Source organism: Dermacentor albipictus, chromosome 10 (genome assembly GCF_038994185.2).
Source record: "Dermacentor albipictus isolate Rhodes 1998 colony chromosome 10, USDA_Dalb.pri_finalv2, whole genome shotgun sequence".
Lineage (NCBI taxonomy): Eukaryota > Metazoa > Arthropoda > Arachnida > Ixodida > Ixodidae > Dermacentor > Dermacentor albipictus.
In genome coordinates, this window is record NC_091830.1 from 13,913,269 (window position 1) to 13,927,378 (window position 14,110).

The window sequence follows — 14,110 nt, forward strand, 5'->3', positions numbered from 1 at the left end:
CCCTTGAAATGGGGTGGCGGCTGATGCAACCAAGCTCGTCATTTTTACTCCACTGTTGTATTTATATCGGCCCTGACAATACGCAATTCGTCTTAACGCACCTGTGATTCCTAAATAAATTTATTGCCCTGAGAAGTAACATGATTTTGTACTGTGCGCTCTCCACCTATATCCCGCCAATACTGCAGTTGCCTTTTGCTATTACAAACAGTTCCAGATTCAGTCCTACAATCTAAAGCCAAAGCTGCAAGCAGAGTAACTCGGTGTTCATTGACGTCTGGATGGATACTTCGACAAGCTACCAAAATATGCTGTGTGGTTTCAGCGCTACTCCCACATGAGTGCATGTAGAGACAGCATTGGCAAATGTTATCCTCTAACACTATGTTCTTAGACATCCGTATTGTTCTTCAAACATTAGCACTCTGACATTTGAATTTTCTTTCTTCCTATTTCCTTATTTTCTGTTTGGGATGTTTGCCGCCTATACGTGGTGCCAGAATTAATACCCTTGTCAAATGGAAATGTTTACAGACACTAGATGAACAATGCACTCGAAAGCAAGTGTGTTTGTCAAACTCATTTCGCTGAGTAAAAGTGTGTAATAATAGTGAACGCAGAGTCGGCAAATTCTGGAACCTATGTTATGTGATTTCGACTGTGATAAGTGTTCCTGCGTATGGAAACTGCTATTTTTTCTTGTGCCAAGGAAAGCTGCCTGAATTTTAGGCACCAAAGCATCGCCATTTTCGGCACCTGCTATGTGCAGCACGTTTTTCAGGTATTAGATGCAATGCGGTCTTCACTCACAACCTTCGCCTATGTTAACATTATCCGCAAATATTGCATAAAATGGCAAATACGTGATGCACTGGCTGATTTACCTACTGACACTGCCATCAATTCCAAAATGGTACTTTCCTTTCCCGTCTAGCAGCATTCCGCTGAAATGACACTTCGTTCAGCAAAGTGCACTTTCTCGAAGTTTGCACGTCTAAGAGGAAGGAATACAAATGTGGCATGCATATTATATATATTTTATTCAGACAACAAGCGGCTTTAACGACTTAATATGAAGTGCATGACTCGTACCGAAGTTCTACTGACCACCAAGTGAGCTGTAATTAAGTGGACTATTTTCTGCTTAATTCGATAAGGAACATGACTTGTCAATGTATAAGGGTACTGCGAATCTCATCAGAGATCATAAAAGGAAAGAAACAGAAATTACGGTTACAGATACTGATATAGCAAAACATACAACAGAACAATTACTAATTGTGATGACATGTCAGTGACTTAATGCGCACACGGAAGTAGTTTGACGGAATAGAAATGAACGAAGAACTGAAGCAAAGTGCAGGAAGAAACTAATAAGGTAAGTTTCATGCTGTCAATTACTACATTGGGAAAGATTTATTTTTGGAAGGCGTGGTGTTTATGTAGCTTCTAGATGCATAGGATAACTAGGAAACACTGCTCAGTCGACAGCGACACATTTTAAATGTTTAACATGAGTAACAGCTGGACTACAAATTAAAGAAAGTAATCGGGACAACTTTCTTGTTTAGCATCAAAGACCTATTCTACGCTTATTGGATGTATTTAAAAGGAGTTTAACATCCAAAGTGAGAAAAAATAAAAGACGGGAAGGCACGATGACACTGAGCCTGAATCTGCTTTTATGCTTGGGAAACAAAGCTGCACGTTCAAGCGAAAGTGTGTTTACTTCAGTAGTTATGTCACAAACAAATGTCATGGCCATTTAGATTCACAACCAAACTTAAATGACCTATGAGCAAATCCTTTCCATATATCATAAACACTGGTTTATGAAACATAGCATGAGGAGTTCAGAAAGGACAGAATATGGGTTATGTGCATAAGTACTGCTGTTTCAATTAGGGTGCATAAAGATGTTTAGAAAGTTAACTCCAAATAAGGAGCTCAAAACCACCTAGTCCAGATACTCAGAATGATAGGCATCAGTTCCGTATAGATTAAGAAAATTGCAGCCATTAGAAAGAGCAATGTGTTTCTTTTACTGCAGTTTAGTGGTACCTGCACACAAAACAAGCATAAATCTCTAGATATATTGAATTTAAAGATAAACTGCAACAAAATTATGGGCTGTGCGATATTGTAGAATAGGTATAGACAAACCTTCATTATAAATTTTATGCTTTAAATATGAAAGGATGTACCCCAAACGGCTAGCAAAAAGTAGCCATTTACAATACCGAAAAAAGAAATCATCATTACCTCTCTCACTGGAAGTGACACATGACTCATAACTTGCAGCTTTTTAGCATGACCTCCCAGATTCGATGCTAAAATATCGCAGAGATGATATGCTGGGATTTACTTCACATCTGCTAACTCCCCGGTGTATGCGTCATCTGCTTAGGTGCCATTTAAAGGTTACCAATAGGAAAATGTGAATGCTATTCCATTACCAGCACTAGCATCGCCAAATTTGTTTCAGTAGTAAATATTACTCATGTATTACAAATTTGGGCAAAGTTAAACTTCAAAGGCAAACAAAATTTTGGCCCACCTAAAAAGCCTAGTTTGAGATAGCATAGACGTCGAGCAGCATAATTTTATATTTACAAGGCTTGTGGATGCGGCGCAAAAAGCTCACAATAACAGATGTTTCTTCCATTTTGAAACGTGAAGAAATGCCACGATTATTGCTGGCTGAAATTGATGCAGAATTCAGAACGCTGAGAACTGGCACAATGTCTCAACATGACCTCCAAGATCAGGGCAGCCATCTGTGGTGCAGATGGCTGCCACTATATATCCACTATCAGGTACTTGCAGCGTCTGCTTTGGTGCTATTCAAAGGCTGTTCACAATAAAACTGCACAATTATCAGCCCTGCAACTTTGCTAAGACAGCCTCCAATAGTAGTATTACTGAATCAAAACAAATATGGCATAAATGTCATCTGAGTACAGCACGCCTTGACAGCAGTTTTAGCATCAGCAACTATAATAGAAACTTGGGTAGGCTGCAACGATGGTATAATAAAGTGCCAGAAGGATCAACATAGAAAAATGTTCCATTTGTGTTCCAGACTGTTCTGTTATCCTTGATTTTTTACAATGAAATGAAAAGAAGTAATGTAAAATTTTCTGGAACACGGGGACTTCTTCCTCATTATCTTGTTTCAGCAGTAGCTGTAGTTTGAATCTATTAGCTGTTCCATATTTCCACCCTTCGTGCTTTGAAATAATAGTGTGCAACCTTTTTTCAAGATAACGAAGAAGACAAATTGCATTTGGGAGGTCTCCCACAGAAACTACAAGGTTGACAAGGCTACCCACTGCACTGCATTACAAGAACCTGTGTACAAGCTTAGCCCTACAATTTATTAGCAGACCTATTTCCTGAATAAATAAGGGTTACGGACTGGATTCCAAGGGACGGGAAGCGTAGCAGGGGGAGGCAGGAGGTCAGGTGGGTGGATGAGATTAAGAAGTTTGCAGGGACGACATGGCCACAATTAGTACATGATCGAGGTAGTTCGAGAAGTATGGGAGAGGCCTTTGCCCTGCATTGGGCGTAACCAGGTTCATGATGATGATAATTCCTGAATAAACTTTCCTCGGGTGCTTGTTGGCCTAAAACTGAACTACTCTACTACTACCGGACTAGTATAGGAATGCGGAAATTCTGTAACCCGGGAGCCTACCACACATTTCAAACAAGAATGATTTTACATAATGTTGCCGTTGTATGATGGGTCAACCATAAGTGTGACGATGCTCACACAAGATACTAACCAGTATTCATAAAAACACAATGTAGCACTTCACAGTGACATGATCCTACAAAAAAAAGAACAATACGACTTTCTCAGAAAGAATGCTTCGCAGTAGCAAAAAAAATGTTTTTCTGGTCCAGGGGTCAAACCTCGGACCAATGCCTTTCAATGAACGAGTCAGAATTATCCAAAAACTCAAAGCATAGCAATAGTGAATCACATATGGCTTTCCTTCATAGCTTCGTGCTGCAGTCAAATGGATGACAATTTTCCCTTTCACGAACCTTCCTCCACCTTGCAGGCTTCCGCAGAAAGATTTACAAACTCAACACATACGAGGGGGTACCCAAAAGAAACTGGAATAGTGCTGCACTGGGTGTAGCTACCGTAGTATGCATTTCTCTTGCTAAGTGGGCATCACGCCACCGGTTTCGAGCTCACTGCACCCGGCGACTTCTCCCAGGAATGTTTCCTCCAGACAGAGCTTTTTTTTGTGAAATCTGTTTCACATGCTCACTTTTTGCGATGGCCGATTAAGTGACCCAGATGCGGCTGTGAAATCTTGTTTCTTGCTCGAGAAAACTGCTGCACAAACTGTTGAGATTATAAAACACTGCTCACAAGGATGGTGCTATGGGAAAAACTCCAAGTGTACGAGTGGTTTTCTCAATTCAAAAGAAGGGGAAATGTGGATTCATGACAAACCTCGTTGTGGACATCCATAACTTGCGAATGGATGAAAAATGTAGAAAAAGTTTGTGCATTTGTGTTTAAAGACCGACAACCGACCACTGAAGAGTTGGAGAAGTTATCTTTTATACCATGGAACTTGGATCAGCGAATTTTAGCAGATTTGGGAATGAAAACGGTCGTTGCAATATTTGTGCCTCGAATTTTTACAGACGAGAAAAAGATTGTCGAGTGGAAACATGCCGTGCTTTAAAAGAACAGCTCCAAAGCAACTCACGAATTTTTTTTCTTCGAAGGTTGTTACTGGTGACATGGTGCTTTTCATATGACCCAGAAACAAAACATCAATCAAGCCAGTGGAAGACGCCATTGTCAGCCTTGCCCCAAAAAAAGCACACCAAGTGAAGTCAAACATCCAGACCATGCTCATTGTTTTCTGCTTTAGTTTTATGTGAGGGGGAGAGTGCATTCAGAGTTAGTTTCACCAAGTCGTTCACAGAGTCTTTCACCGATTTTCACCGAGTCTTTCACCGAATCTTTTTATCTAGATGTACTGAAGAGGTTGCATAACAGTGTGACAAAAAAGACCAGATCTTTTTTTAAAGTGGGGGACTGGCTTTTCAACCACGACAACGCACCAGCTCACGCAGCTATCTCAGTGCGCCAGATTTTTGGCAAAAGATAGCACAACTCCCTTGCCCCACACCACTTGCTCAACTCACCTGACCTCACTCCGTGTGACATTATTTTCTTTGTTTCCTCGAATGAAGAACGAGAAAGGACTGCCATTTCAGGATGCAGAACAAGTGAAAGAAGAAACAAGAAAGAAGCTGTTGCCCATCAAAACCGACAAACTTGAATAATGTTTCGAAAATGGAATCGCAGATTGGACAAATGTATTAAGTGTAATGGAGAGTACTTTGAAGGTGACAAATATGTTTTTTTAAATAAATAAATACGCCTTTTAAAAAGAATTCGGGTTACTTCTGGGTACCCCCTCATACATGCATGCCGTGAACTGTCAGATGCCCAATGCACATTATCTTGCAGCTTAGCACATGTTCAGAAAAATAATTGTCAGCATATTCATTTGAACTTGTACCTTGGTATATCAAATGTGAATGCATTCTTCCCTAGACTTTATTCATGCAGACCTGGCAACCTCAGAACTGGGAAAGTACTACAATCATTGGCATAAAAAAAAACTGAATTTCGTGCAATATATTAAAATTGTTTGATTACTCAAGATGTTGCCTGTTTATTAAATATTCGCAGGCCTTGATATGTAGGGACGCTGTCAACAGGCGCTTTTCTTCATATAGTTGCAAAAGTTCATCAACAAAAGGAAAGATTGTTATCCACCCCAGAACTACATGGAGCTACAATGGCCACAAGCAGCTGCAAACATTTATTCTTCATGAAACGTTACATATGTTTATGAAGTGAATTCATGAAGTGTTCATGTAACGACAATGAAAATTTCAGTAGTAGTGATATGTTGGTTCTATACGTTTGTGTTCCTGCTGCATGGGATAATCTATATAATGGACAGGTCTGAAGAATCAGGCTATAGAAAGTCCTTGAGTGACTGTATTTGTATTCTTACGAAATAAGTGTTGCCCTAAATTAGTCTCAAATTAAAAATAGTAAAATTATTGGTGTCAATATGACAACTGCAAGCATGCTTTGAATCAAATATCAGACATTGTATGTTAAGATCATGAAAGTTGTCGGGCATGTTCTTATCGCATATGGCGAACAATTAAAGAAAACAAGAAAGAATCAAGTTATCAAGGATTCTGTAATTTACTTAAACTCTCTGAGGTGAAAAAAACAAGCACCGAATTATCGTCCAAAAAACTTCACTACCAAAAAAGTCATTATCCAGTTAACTGCAAGTCATTGCCACAATACTTGCACAAGGCGAAGCCCTTTCGCTATGTGGACGATAAAGTTCATGGAAAAGTTTTGCCAGTATTAAATGCTCTCATGTAAACAATGACAGCAGGCACATTACAAGGTCTTCTAAACAAATTCAGGGGCAATTCTTCAAATTACAAGGCATTAAGCAAATTCACAGCTAAATGGTGGTTTACAATATCCCCTTGACAGGAAAGAAAGGCTTTTAATGTAGCAGTAACAGTATTAGTGGCAAACTTGGAAGTGTTCAACTTCAAAAACACGAAAAAGAAATGAGATCTCAACCGTTGCTCCACATGCATGGCCTTTTTATACATTGGGGCGCTGCGTGTCACCTTCAGAAACTTCATGTGCAATTGTGCGCTCCAAGATAGTGCACGAAAAGCCAAAAGCACAGATTAAAATAACATTTCAAATGCATTGCATACATCTTGAAACACTACTTGGTGGACCTGTGCTGTACATTTGAGTAATCTGTGCAGTGTCTTAGTAAAACGAGTTGGAACACGTGCTTGCTATCAAGTGTCAGCATCTCTCCATGCAACCGGTTCAAGTCTTTCATTGTTTTTCAGAATGTCTTATATCAGGCAGATTTCTAATGTGACGTTAAGGGACCCGTGTCATAGAAAATCTGGTGTTGGCCGACTTGTCTGTGAGCAAAAATTTCCGTATATATATATATATATATATATATATATATATATATATATATATATATATATATATAAATACATGCAGATTATATCGCCACACCATTCTACCCCTAAAGTTGCGCATACCTTGTCTTACATTCTTGACAAACGTCATGAAACAAAACACTGACAGCACATGGCTTTTATGTTAAATCTTCTCAGACTTAGCTATTAAAAGTGCGAAATAATATCAGAATCCTAAAATTTATGTAAATTTTTTGGCACAGCTGTGCATTACCTCCGGTATCGGCCCACACAAGGGGACGCATTTCTACCAGAAAGTTCGCTTCGTGTATCGCATTTCCAAGTAAATGCTACGGTAACGTAATCTGCAGTTGCCGGTAAGCGTGAGAAGCAGTCGGGGATCTTTGAATGTTATCACGTTTCACTCCTAAAATGAACCTGAAGTGTCCTACAATTTTTTCTACAGGTTGTTGGTTAGCTGCTTTCAAAGTTTGCTAGACATGAAATAGTGGACGTCCGATGTTCCTGAGAGAGCTCTCATGTTAAGCTCACATTCTGTAAACTGGAACAAGCTTGCTAAATAATTGAGAATTCTTAACCTGGTCTGCAACTCTGTGCTTTTCATGCTTTTGAAAATGCAAGGAATGTGATGAAGCAACATTTTCAATGGAAAGAATAATGAGTGTTCGGCAAGAGTCGTTTATAATTGTCAGTTGGCAGGTATTCTATGGCACAGTAAAGCTCCATTACAAAAGTACAATTTTTTAGAGCTACAGATAGGGTTACCCAAGGCCGTGACAAAATGCTCAAGAATATTATGATCAAGGCTACCACAGTGAAAAAAATACTTATAGTAGACATTTCTTGCAGCGGCACAAACGACCTCTTATTCATGATGATTTTGCAGGACATTACTGGAACAACTTGCAAATGTGTGTGGAGAATCATGAGAACATAATTTCTCACTACGTCCTGTAGCTTTTTAACTAGCCAGTTAATTAGGTCCAGCACGCTACATCGCAAGTTCGCTGTGACAGTGAACAGGTTATAGCCTCCTGCTGTTCTTGCCATTAATTACTTGAAACATTCATTTAGATGCATGAAAGTCAAGAACTCGTAGTTTATTTGCACATTAACTCCAAAGTGTACAAATTTCTCACTTGGAGACCCCTTCAATGGTGTCCCCAATAGCAAATGGTTCAGATTTAAGGTTAAAGACATGACAACTATTATTCAAAAGTGGAACATGAAAAACATGCACCAAACATGCTTGAACAAGAGCTTCTTCTGAAAGGCTGTGAGCCACGCACAAACTTTCCCATGATGAAGGTAGGCCAAGTTTAAAAGATAGATAACATGGATGAGTCATATCCCAATTTGTTAAAATTTGAACTAGGTAACAAATCACCACCAGGGCATCCCCAGGGGCCACCAATACTCCCCAAAATCCGCGGAACTGAGGTTTGCAAACAACCGCAAGAACAATCTCCACCAGTGACAACACTTTCCAACGAAGAGCGCATCGGGAAAACATGACAAAGGTAAGATCGCAGTGCCTCTCTAGACAGGAGTACCGTGGGGTCGACCCGGGTTCGCAAAAAAAAAAAAAAAACCGGACCACACGGTAGACGAACTTGAAAACGCGCGAAGACCGCTACGAACACGCCGGGAACTAACTTACGACGACGCTATAGCCGGCAAGTGAACACATACGCACGCTGTGCAACCCCCCCCCTCCCCTCCTCCCGCCTGTCCCAACCTCCTCTCCACCGAGTTTGAATGGGATCAGAGGCGCGCGTGCGAGGGTGTGTAAGCCCTCACGTGCTGTGCACCTAACAACTCGCGCGAGCACCGTTGTAAACACAGCGGCGTGCTGGCTGCGCTCTGGGCCCTAGTCGTCCCGATCGTCGCCGCAAGAAAAAAAAACACACACACAAAACACACACTCACCGGACGTAGATCTGCCGCAGAGCCAGCGATGCATTGGCGCACGCCTTGGGAAAGTTGAGTTTGTCGAGAATGTAATCCCACTTGAGTAGGTCGTTCACCTAAAAGGCAACAGACGACAACGTTTTTGCGAAGGAGTCAGCAGGGGAAACGGACGACACCGATCAAGTTTCTCTACGACAGCCAACATTTGTGCCCACTACAAACATCCAACGGCGACAAACACACACCCCCTGCAAAGTCGCTGCGTTTAACGCCTCGCGGGTGGCTTTCAGCGGACCCCCTCGAGTTGGCTGGCTTGCGACGCAGGCAAGCGAGCAATGCAAGCAGCAGCAGAGAGACCAGACATCCACGTTAGTCCTAGCGCACTCTCGGCTCGTCTTTGTTTCAAAAGAAGGTTAAAATTTTCTCAGGCCCGCCGAGTGGACGAACGACGCCCAGGCCGCTAGACCGATCGGCCGCGAAGCGACCGCAAGTCGGCCCAGGTGTCCGCAACGACGAGGCAGGGGCCAGCACCGATGGGCACGCAGTCCCCCGTTCTTTACCCTCCCCCACCTACCCCGATCGTCGCCGAGGCACACACACGGTCATTCAAACGTGCGCACGCCGAAAAGTCTGGGAAAAACGCGACCGCGAACGATGCACGCGGGGTCTAGGGGGACCGACCGAGGTGTCAAGCGCGACCGGTCCCAAACCCGCGTCGACCGCGCGAAGTTTTGGGAGGTAAATTCAAAAACCCCCGTCGGCCGCCCCTTACCTTCTGCCAGCCGCCGATCGCCGTCACGCTGTTGTAGAGGGCGAAAAGATCCACTTCGCGGCCGTTTATCCGGGGCGCATGACGGAACGGGCTCCTGCGATCGACGACCAAGAGGGTCAGGACCCGGTGTTTCCGAAAACCCCGGCGCAGAAAGCACACAAAACCCGCAACCAAACTCTTTCCCCCACAATGGCTCGCGGAACGAACCACCATTCGGAAGCGAGCGAAAGATACTCACCCGCGGCTTTCGTGGAACTTTTGCAGCTCGAGCGTGAACGACGAGGAGTCCTTGGTGTAGTCCCCGGGCTCCTTGTGAAGCTTTTCCATGACTCCTCAGGGCGCGCGCAGCGGCGGCCGCTCGCACAAGCTAGCTCACCTGACGTTCATCGGGTGTGGGTTCCTTTGCGGGGGCCCTCCGCCGACTGGGAGCTAAGCCTCGTCCGAGGCGCGCCAATGCGCCGACGACACTTTCCCAGCGCTGATCCGCACGCAGCACCGCGCACGAATTTCGTTCGCCGACACGCTCACGATCACATCCCGGGACCCGAGCACCGCACATCCAGCACAGCAACGCGCGTCGTGCAAAAAAAAATAGCCACCACTATCACTCCGGAGCCCAAAACGACACAAGGTTAGAAAACGGCTTCAATAAAAAAAAAGCTATCGATGTCATTACATACTCCTCGGCCCTCCCCCTTTTGCGCCCTCACTGGCCTCACCTCCTCACTCACAACTATTGTCTCGGCTCTCTCAAGATGGCTGACGCCGCAACGCCGTCTCAGGTTGGGTTTCGTTATTGTTTTCGCTCATTTATTAGTTTACAGTTCATTAGGGATTGGCGCAGGCATTGCGAGCTGTTTGGGTACGTATCCGAAGCGATTTGGATGTCGGTGGCTTGGCGACGCTGTCGATTTTTTTGCGAAAAATAAAGGTGAAACCACGGGCTGTATCGTGTGATTCATAGCAGTGTGTCCCGTCTCGCTCACTTCCTGTAATCTTGTTGATCGTGTTTCTTTTCCCTAATATGCTATTGTGGACGTGCACTACGATCGACGTTCAGCTCTAGTTTCGGAGTACTTATCTGCTTACTTTTTTAAATTAAAAGGATCAGGTACGCCACGGTACGCTGGTGCAAACAAATCGTTACGTTGTCGAGCCCTTGTATGAGTGGCGCCATCTTTTGTTATCAAGGAGGAATAGCGGTGTCAACCCGGCCACTTTCGATCGCGATCGAGCCCGAAGCGCAATTGACTCCTTACCATAATCCCTATTATAGCTCAAGCTAGAGTGTACTAGACTACGGTATCTATGCTACGGTTGAGTGGACCGAGCGGCGCTCTTTCGCTGAGGCGCCGCGCGTGGAAAATTTTGTGGGGGCGCTGCGAGCGAACTAAATTGGGGCGGGGACGCGCTTCGCGGCATATTCAACGTAGTTTCGCTGTGGGCTCTGAGACCGATTGCGAGCGTACGCTACTGTAATAGTGCTTTATTTACACTGCAAATTTATAATGACACCTTTTCACTACGTATGTATATTTGAGGCATGGATTATGCAACATGACGTCTTCAATTTTGCTCTCGTTGTCAAGTGCGTCGTCTGCTAGCGAGCGCGTGTTCGTTGCGCGGACCCTGGCGGACGCCCAGTTTTCTCACAGAAAGTATGTGCAGTAGAATTTTTTTGTGCTTTTAGTTGTATTGGCGCGCCCGCGACTCTTATCGGCTGGTACCAATTGTAGTTTTAGCCAGGCGAACTGCTGTCTGTAACATTGTTTTCTAAATGTAACACGCAATTTTTGACACAGAAGCCGCCATCTGCAACATGAAGCTACGTAAGAAAATGTTATTGATATCGCGTCATTTGACGCACGCTTGGTGGAATATTGCTCAGGGACAATGATCAAAGAAAACAGTGTTACGATGAAATAAATTAGGTTCATTAACTTCGTGGCGCGAAGAGATGCAGATGACCAATGCACTTCTATATATTTACCTATAGGTAAATCTAAGGGTAGACACATATAGACACATATATTCACGACATATATTCAAGAGAAAAAATATCAGATATTCTGAATGCTCTGGTTGAGAAAATTCAGAACTTCCCACCAAAATAAGAGTGTTTCTTTTAAGAGCTGCACCAGCCCCAGGTGAACCAATCAACCTTCCGAGAAAAGGATTCAAGGCAATTATTGGACGTTAATGTGAACAACAGTGTGAGGGAAAAGACACTGTCTGTGTACTCAGACTGAATCGGGGAGACCGGGAAGTGTTTACCAATGTAATCTCCGTGACTTGTCTGCCAGTCTCCTTCAACGTGCCAGCAGGCGAAATGAAGTAGAAACATATAGGCTAATCGAAGGGTATTTGCTATTCTGATCGTATTCGACTTCAGAATTTACTATGAAAAATTATTGAATAGCCGTTTTCGTTCCAGTGTAACGAATAACAGCACTTTTGAAGTCTCGAAGGTGAAGAGTCGATGCAAGTGAGGACTCTTATTCCGAATGATTGTGCTGCTGGAGAGTCGTGGCTGTAGTGCAGAGGTGCACCAGTTCCTGAGAAAAATAACGCGCGGGTGCTAATCGGTTCTGCTGAACAAGTTCTTAGCTGTCATTCACTATAAACACCCCGTTTTTCGACAGCCTGTAAGTCTGCAGACTTGATTCAGACAAGGAAAAAAATTTTTTTGACAGTGTCACCATGTCTGCAACACAGCAACCCACTAAAACTGGGTGCCCAATGTGGTACCACACTTATCTTCTTCAATGAACACACCAGATCTACAACTATCTCTACGCGTATGTGAAGCATGCCGTTCTTTGAAATGCTTCATTATTGTCCTTATGATAGTACCGGATAACTGAAAGCAGCCGTTTATAATACAGAAGCTGCTTAGCTGAGCGGACGTACAGCCTCCCTGATTTTTAATAATATAGCGCGAGCGTCGACTGAACTGCTTATAACTGCTTATAACGGCGATAAGCGTGCAACAAGGCGAGAGTTCGCGCACGAGCCTTGTTGCCTTGTTGCACTCGCCTTGTTGCACGCTCTTTTTGCACGCTTATCGCCGTTTTAAAGCGCTCACCAGCAGTTCAGTCGACGCTCGCGCTATATTATTAAAAATCAGGGAGGCTGTACAGTCGGGAACGGCATTACATTTATGCGTGAAATATAATATAAGCGTAAGATGTTTTTCCTCAGAAATCAGAGTCGAGAATAATTTCTTTCGTTCACACTCCTAGAAAAGAGTCGAAGGGCGCAGCTACTTTCTTTTCTTGTTTCTTTTTTAAATTAAACAAATTCTAGTGTTTTGCGTCTGGCGATATGATTATGAGGCACCCTACTCTGTTCAGTTCTCACCACCTGGGGTTCTTTAACGTGCACCTAAACATAAGTACACGAGTGTTTTTCCATCTCGTTCCCTTCGAATTCCGCGACATGGTTTGAACCCGTGAACTCGAGTTTAGCCGCGCAACGCCATGTACACTATGTAGCCACTAATTAAACTACCACGCCGGGTTTTTTTTCTTTTTTTTACAGCCAAGCTGTTTAGGGCTACTTCCACCACTATCGTATCCGCGTGTAGAAAAAAAATCTCGAAGATAGTGCAATGCCGGGCCGACCCGCGGTGGAGGTGCAGTTCGCCATTGAGGGCTGCACCAGAGTCCTTCAATGCTTTTCATTTAAAGGGACACTAAAGGGAAACAATAAATCAGTTTAGATTAATGAAGCATTGTTTCAGAACTCTGCAGGCAGTGATTTCAAAAAGATAGTTTGATATCAGATGAAGAAATGAAGGTCCAAGTATCAGTATTGGAATTTCGCGCCGAAACCCCAGCGCCGGTACGTCAGCGTGACGTCAGGGATTCCAAAGTATGTTTTCGCATTTGGGCCGCGTTGGCGGAGTAAAGGTTCCGGAAACTTGCCATGTTTAATATGTGGTTCCTTTAGAAGACAATGTAGTCAATCTGTACCGCTATTTATAATTAGTAGGCCCTAGAAGATGCCATCAAAATCCAAGACGTCACAGCCCCCAGGTGCGGGAACTTAAGTAGGCGTCGCCACCCGTATTTCGTTCTTGCGCTTTTTCTGGCTTAGCAAACGTCTTATCGTTGTAAGAGTGGTGTTTTTGGTGTTGTAGAAAGGTAATTTACTGATGGCAGAAGACATCATTTTTCACTTTAGTGTCCCTTTAAGGACTCTGACCCCACGTATACACAGCTTCGCTGGTAATCCTTCTTCACAGAGTGTAAGGGCACTGAGTTTTGTTGTTGTTGTTGTTAAGCATGGACTGGACAAAAAATTTCACATGGCTAACTGGCCAAAGATTAGCAAATAGCTACCTAAAATTGTTTTCGGCATCCGAGT

General features: G+C 43.4%; 1 protein-coding gene across 1 annotated transcript in view; it reads right to left on the reverse strand.

The window, feature by feature from the left end:
• Positions 1–10,455, reverse strand: part of Bap170 (Brahma associated protein 170kD) — a 101,060-nt gene extending 90,605 nt beyond the window's left edge. Inside the window, exons 1-3 of the mRNA XM_065448973.2 lie at positions 9,981–10,455; positions 9,743–9,836; positions 8,989–9,086 (exon numbers count right to left, since the gene is read on the reverse strand). Coding sequence (XP_065305045.1) covers positions 8,989–9,086; positions 9,743–9,836; positions 9,981–10,069 — 281 coding nt within the window. The 5' untranslated portion in view covers positions 10,070–10,455. The remainder of the gene's footprint in view (positions 1–8,988; positions 9,087–9,742; positions 9,837–9,980) is intronic.
• Between the last annotated feature and the right edge of the window lie 3,655 nt (positions 10,456–14,110).